General features: G+C 41.8%; 1 protein-coding gene across 1 annotated transcript; it reads left to right on the forward strand.

Moving 5' to 3' along the window:
* The first annotated feature begins 2,580 nt into the window (after window positions 1-2,580).
* On the forward strand, window positions 2,581-6,435 carry tnnc1a (troponin C type 1a (slow)). Its single transcript, XM_070839695.1, has 6 exons — window positions 2,581-2,661; window positions 4,050-4,080; window positions 4,250-4,396; window positions 5,092-5,206; window positions 5,618-5,754; window positions 5,941-6,435. Exons 1-6 carry the CDS (start codon window positions 2,638-2,640, stop codon window positions 5,970-5,972), a joined length of 486 nt encoding a protein of 161 aa, XP_070695796.1. The 5' UTR covers window positions 2,581-2,637; the 3' UTR covers window positions 5,973-6,435.
* Window positions 6,436-7,097: the final 662 nt, after the last annotated feature.

The following is a 7,097-nucleotide window of genomic DNA, read 5'->3' on the forward strand; positions in this document are numbered from 1 at the left end:
GCGCTGTCTGATTACGCTGTGTGGAGGAGATGGCTGGCTCTTTCGTCAGCCTTCCTCTGTAAGAGGAAATTGGTGGAGAGCTCCAATGAAACAGCACTCCATATGCTTTCTTTGATGTGTGTGCCAGTCTTTGGTACTACAGCATGTGTGTGTGTGGTGGGGGGTGTGCATGTGTGTGCACTCTCAAAAAAGCTTTACATTAGAATCTAGTGCCCCCTGCAGAGCTGCTTGTCACTCTTGGCACCCACCAGACTGCACTCAGCGCTCCAAATGAATCTGTCTGGCTGACCATGTAGACTCATCAGTATGCTTTGGGTTTCAGCTGATGGAGTCGGTGCCATTGATGACAATTCATTTCTGTTCTGAATTCCAACCGCAATATACAATGCAATGCTGTGTATTGTGATTACGAAATTTTGACAAATTACTGTGAACACACACAAGGAAAACTAGCACAAAATCATGCCGCCCCCTCTCACATTCCCTCCCCACCTCACCGCTTGTCTATTTCCATAGAGAAATGGAGTCACCAGTCACCTTAGCATGTGACTGATTTGCCGGGATGTGAGGTCTTTGTCAGGAGATCTGTGTCTATATCTGTGTAAGAGCAGGACATGTACTGTATGTTGTTCAGTATGAGCTTCCTCTCTCTCTCTCTGTCTCTCTCTCTCTCTCTCAGAGTGGCTGTATGATGCTTGTAAGCTGTGCCAGTCCCCATTAGCATCCCATTATAAACCAGCATGATCAGTCGTCGCTTAGAATGCCTGCCACAGCATGCTCTGTGTGTATGTGCGTGTGTGTGTGTGTGTGTGCGCGCGCGTGTGCGTGTGTGCATGTGTGTGTGTGTGTGTGTGTGTGCTTTTGTGAGAGCACGTGAACATGTGTGAATCACACAGTCAAGTGATTGAGATGGCCTTGTTTCAAAGGAACACGAGAAAAAAATGCTGCAAAGTCTTGCACTGTGTACAATTCAATTTAAATGTGTCTGCAAGTGTTTGGTTTGTTTGACCCAGATTTCTCACCTACCCCACTGTTGATAAATTGGATATCCGGAGGCAGTCTTGCGCAACAATTTAATTTAGTCGATATACAGTGAACAGCACCCTCTGCTGACTACATCTGTGTTGATCATGGAGGCTTAGAATTAAATCCTCATGAATCATGTAGAGTGGGAATTGCCTGAGCTGTGTTCTTCAAATATAAGCTGTGGTTACATGCATGGTGACAATAATGTTTTCCTTTCAATGGGTTGGTTCATTCATATTAAAAAGAATAATGTTTTTTCACTTAACTTTAATGATATATTTGGTTTTATTTGCCCTTTAGTGGAGCTCGCTGTTTCTCAGACTGATTCTGTAGGAATCAAATGGAATTTTGTTTCTGGTGCTCACATCAGCGAAAATTTTGCATTTAAAAAAAAATTATCGACATCTTTTTCCAGAAACAGTGTCGCTGTTGCTCTGGATAATCCAGAGAGCACACTGTCATCCATTGTCATAGAGACTCAGAGACCAGAGACTCCTCATAGCGATGCCTGCAGATTATCCAGTCAGGGGCATTGTTTCTGGAAAGAGATGATTCTAGTGATTTTTAAAAAATGTCATCTTCAAACACATCTTCGTGTCATCTTCATGTCATCTTCAGACAAACAACAAAACCTGATTCACTTCTATTGTATTCGGATGGAGGTGGAGAATGTGATTTTTTCGTCATTTAGATAAATGGATCCCTTAGTTTCTCTTCTTTTTTGCCTCTGTCTCTACAGATAACAACTTGAGAATGCCCTGTCAGCTGCAGAAAAGGAGATTTGCCTCACAGAATAGTCAATTTTCACAGCAGACATTTTAACGTGTTATAGAAGTAAAAGCACAGGTGTAACTAATAACAATGGCTCCATTCCTTTTTGGTGTTCCAGGTCCAAGGCCCTGGTGTTGTGCTCTGGCATGGCTTACTTGAATCCTTAAATGGAATGGAACCATCATTAATGTTATTACTTACTATGGCTGCTACTACTATGGCACATCAAAATGTCTGTCATGACAAGATTGCACATACACCCATTCACATACCTGTCTGTCTGTTCAAGTTTTTCACTCTCTGAACCACAGTAACCCCTTTACACCTTCCTCTGCTCTGACTCTATACATCTGCCCCCCTTCTCTTTATCTGTAGTCTGCGTTTACATCCTGGTTTTCACCCTTGTACCTCATCTACCACCCCCACCCTACAGACACACACACACACACACAACCTTCTGAGCCCTCTGCGTCTCTGGTCCAGGTCTAGAGGAATGTTGAGTGTCTCTATAGCCCCCTCCCTGGAGATTAGGCTTCACCATGCGTGTACCACCCCCCCCCCCACACTTCATTCCATTCCAAAGTTTGCCCCTTAAGAGCTGTTGCATTTTTATCTGAGCCCGGTGATTGTGACAGATTGGCCAAATGACACACATACACAGACACACATTTGTGGACACACACTGAGGCACAAACAGAGTGGAGGGGAGGGACCAGACAGCACCAGGGTCCGGCTATAAAACCCTCCCAGGATGAGGCCAGCGTCCTGCCCTGAGCTGGACAGTACCTCCTACCCCCGTGCCAGGACGCCATCAGGACAGGCAGCAGTCGAGCCGCCAACATGAACGACATCTACAAGGCAGCGGTACGTCTTCTCACAACTCATACAGCTGAAAGTGTGCCATTATCTTCCTCTGATGAAATGATTTTGGTGTGCTGGATGCGCACCAAAAATCTGAGTGTGAACTAAATCTGGCATGAGAGTGATGTTGTTTTGGATCACAAACTATAATCCTTAACATCTATTATTAGTTTGTGACACATGATCAGTGATTTACAGTGTAAGACTATAATTTTAATCTGTCCTATTTAAGTTGCCGTTCTAGCAAACATTCTCACACTTATGTACTCATTTGTTGTAAGAAAAAAAAAAAAAAAAAAGTCCCTTCATCTGACATCTGACATCACTTGAATAGTTGACAAATCCCTGTTGATGCAGCTTGCACAGCACTTTGCCTCCATCACCAGCCGATGTCAAAAGACCTTGGCACCATATACGTCTCTAGATGTTCTCCTACTTCAGCCCTATCAGAGCTGATAGGAGCCACTCAGGAGGTCACTGACAGGACAGGTCCCTGTTCTGCACTCTGCTGCTTCATTCATGACTTCAAATGGAACAATCCCACTTCACATGGCTAATTTTGGCAAGTTGCTCAGACCCTTCTGCGTCCATGGTTCTCTGGAGCCAGAGAAGGGCTTCAGGTTTAGATAAACCCCCCCATGTCTGAATTCCAGCATTATCTGTGAGCCCGAGAGCTGTGTGGCTGTCTGTTCACCTCTACCCGGACGGTCAGCCGGCTGTCCCGTCCACTCACATCCCAAGTGAGCAGTACAGCTGGGACAGTAAAAACACACAGGAATGTACATTACATGCGTTTGTTTAGATGGATTTTTCTCATATATCATCACCAGTGATGTGTGTGTGTGTATGTATATCCATGTGTGTGTGTGTGTGTGTATGTTTAATTTATAGTGGACGACAGACAATAACTCTTACATAAGCAGCTGTCTCCCTCTCTCATTCGTGGTAGCTTTTCCAGGATTACTGCTTCATTGTTGGGCCAGATCCACAGCTATGCTAATTTAAAGCACTGCGTATTGTGCCCTTTATCTGTGGTTGCTGATCCTCCCATCTGTTTATTTTTAACTCTTCCTCTTACTGGCTCTCACATAGATATATAGGTTCTGTGTTTTATGAAGGATGGCCATGTGTGTGGGACCAAAATACTACCTTTGTTGACTGAAAAGTTGTCAAAACAGACTAGAGATAATCTAGTCCAGACACTGGTTTCAGACTTTATAATTCAAAACATCTTAACCTATTTGCGTAAGTGAAACACATCTTGAGCATCTTGATGTAAGAATAACATACAAATCTTAACCAGGCAGAATGTACAGAATATACAAACTTCATACCTATAATACGATCAGGTAACCAGGACATTTATTGTCAAAACCTTTTACTTCTTACAGGTTGAGCAGCTGACAGATGAACAGAAAAATGGTGCGTAAATTAAATTCCTCTTTTCTAGACAGCACACATGCAATCGGTCTCTTAAATCATGCATCAAATGTGTTTTTTTTCATATATGAAATACTCAGCTTGTCTAGGTCCAAACCGCATTTGTTGCTGATATAGAGTTGTTTTCCTGTGTGCTGCTGTGGTGTTGCAGAGTTCAAGGCTGCCTTTGACATCTTTGTACAAGATGCAGAGGACGGCTGCATCAGCACCAAGGAGCTGGGGAAGGTGATGAGGATGCTGGGCCAGAATCCCACACCGGAGGAGCTGCAGGAGATGATTGATGAGGTGGATGAAGACGGTAAATCAAAACACTACTCTACAGTACAAGAAACAAAATGATAGTTTGATTGGTTGTTGACCTCTTCGTCTCCACGGGCCGGCTGGCAAGTCCATCATGGTGCATGTTGTGCAGACAAGTGCGGTTCAGACCCTCTGAACCTAATGACAAATGATCGTCAAGGGTCTTACGCACAGCAAGATGTGTCAGGCTGAATTAAAGGGAAATGTGTATCAGATGATGCACAAGTCATTTTGAATTTTCCATGAGGTGTAATGATGAAATATAAAAAAACAGCTTCTTGGATTTGCTTCATAAAACTTTAATGTATACGTCACATTGTCAAACAGTTAGTGAGGCAACATTTAGCATTTAAAGGCCCAATCTGTATTTTTCGCCATATACATGGCCATAAAGATTACAGGTAAATTTGGCTCTATATAGTATATTAATTATAATAGTATATTAATTAATTATAGTATATCATAAGATTTTCACTCAATGATCCATAAGTTGTTTGTAATTGAATCATAAAATGTTGTAACTTAGATTTATGAGTAATTGCAGGCTCCAGTACTGTGTTTTGAATTCTGTTTATACAGATACATTATATTAATAGGTTGGACCTTTAAGGAAAACACTTAAACGTTAAATAATGTGAAATTCTATTCAGTATTGAATGTAAGGATGTGATGACGTGCATTGTATATGTGCAGGGAGTGGCACAGTGGACTTTGATGAGTTCCTGGTCATGATGGTGAGGTGCATGAAGGACGACAGCAAAGGGAAGTCAGAGGAAGAATTGGCAGAGCTGTTTCGCATGTTCGACAAGTGAGTTTCAAGTTTCATCCCTCACTGACACAATCTTATAACAAATAAGATGATAAAGAAACATGATACATCTACGACAACAGGATGCTCTCATCTAAAAATCCCTGACTAGATATTAAGTTGCTCTTAGTAGTGTGGTTCCAGCGAAGTATGCACCCCATATGCAATTATGTGTACTGACAAAATGTCAAATAGCTCTGCAGAGTACAGCATGTAGTTTGCTCCAAAATCCCTTTTGACAGCACAGAATAACACCCACACCATGTAAGCCAGACACCTCGTCTGACCATCAAAGAACAAACTTGCCATACTTTTTTTTTTTTTTCTCACAGTGATGGTTCTCTGCCATCTGTGAGGCATGACTTAGACTTGCTGAGTGCATTGATCCAGTTTACTCCATTGATTGTGCAGGAATGCAGATGGTTACATTGACCTAGATGAGCTGAAAATGATGCTGGAGTCCACAGGAGAGCCAATTACTGAAGACGACATCGAGGAGCTGATGAAAGATGGGGATAAGAACAACGACGGCAAAATTGACTATGACGGTGAGGAGCTTGAACCACGTTAAACTCATAAAAGAGGCTAATTTCTATAATGCATCATTCAACATTCATGTAAAAAATACGCAGTAAATAAGATTATTTGGTTGAAAAGGGCATGTTAAAGTTTCATAGCAGTTTGTTTTGGGCTCAGTAGCTCTTTGCTAAGTGTGTCTTCCTTTAATTTTACAGAGTTCTTGGAGTTCATGAAAGGAGTGGAATAATCGTGAACAGGAGAAGATCCACAGTGTTATTTTTGTATTTCTCTGTGACTCCACAGTCATCTGTGGGAACTGGAAGCTGATTTGGATGCCGCTAACGACTTTGCAAGATTCAGTCGAATACTATAGCTGAACGTTTCTGTATTTCTTTTTTTTTTTTTTTTTACCATCTCTTGCATTGTTGTAAATACAGTTTGTAACTACTTTTCGTCCCCATGTCTACTGAATTTGTGTAAATGTATCCAAATTACTTATATTTTCTATAGAGCCCACACAGTGTACCAGTTTGGCTGCTTGAAATATCAACTTTGTGTTTTGTTTCAGACTAAATCTTGTCTCTGAAGTGCTACAGCCGGTTTACAATTCCTCGCACTGAGAGGCCGATACTATTTAGCTGGGCAGAAAATGTACGTGTGCACAAAGCAGAACATATCGATGAGTCAATATAGTTTCACACCAGGCTCTGCACGACTAATCATACTTTTAGATAAATGGACTGGATCCGGTCTGTATGCTGTACATGTTCTGATGTGTACATTGTATACATTTTGGTTATCTACCCTCAGGACTTTTTATTCCCCTCTCATACCCCTGGAGCACCTGCATATTTCTACATGAAAAGTCTGCTTGGAATGTGCGCTCATTTAATAAACAAGATGCATTTGTCAGAGCAGCCATGTTGTCTATTTCTCATTTTGTTTGAATGATCCGATTTCAATTTCCTCATCATATTTACTTTCGAAAGAGTTGAGGTTCCTGAGAGGTGTTTGGCTGTTATTCTGTCCGTGGGTCGGTGCGTTTGTTGTTGGGCTTGTTGCTTATTATTTGGAAGCACTGTGAAAGACGTGTTGAGATATTTTGTGCTTTTTAATTCTGAGACTAAATCTGCAGCTGTTGGGAGGCAAACAACACTTATTTTACTATCACATTCCTGATTTGCCTCGCTGGTCTTTGGATTTTCCAAGCTGATCAGATGATCGCCTCTCTGCCCTTCCCTGCTGCTCACACAGCAAATAAACAAGCAAAGGGAGCCTAACAAATCCCTGTTCTAATATCAAAACAAGACACACTTGTGTGAAACTGTGCTGTCTACCCAAAATGTTCATTTATCTCTGTAATTTCTATTCT

This window comes from Pempheris klunzingeri, chromosome 11 (assembly GCF_042242105.1).
Source record: "Pempheris klunzingeri isolate RE-2024b chromosome 11, fPemKlu1.hap1, whole genome shotgun sequence".
In the NCBI taxonomy this organism is placed as follows: Eukaryota; Metazoa; Chordata; class Actinopteri; order Acropomatiformes; family Pempheridae; genus Pempheris; species Pempheris klunzingeri.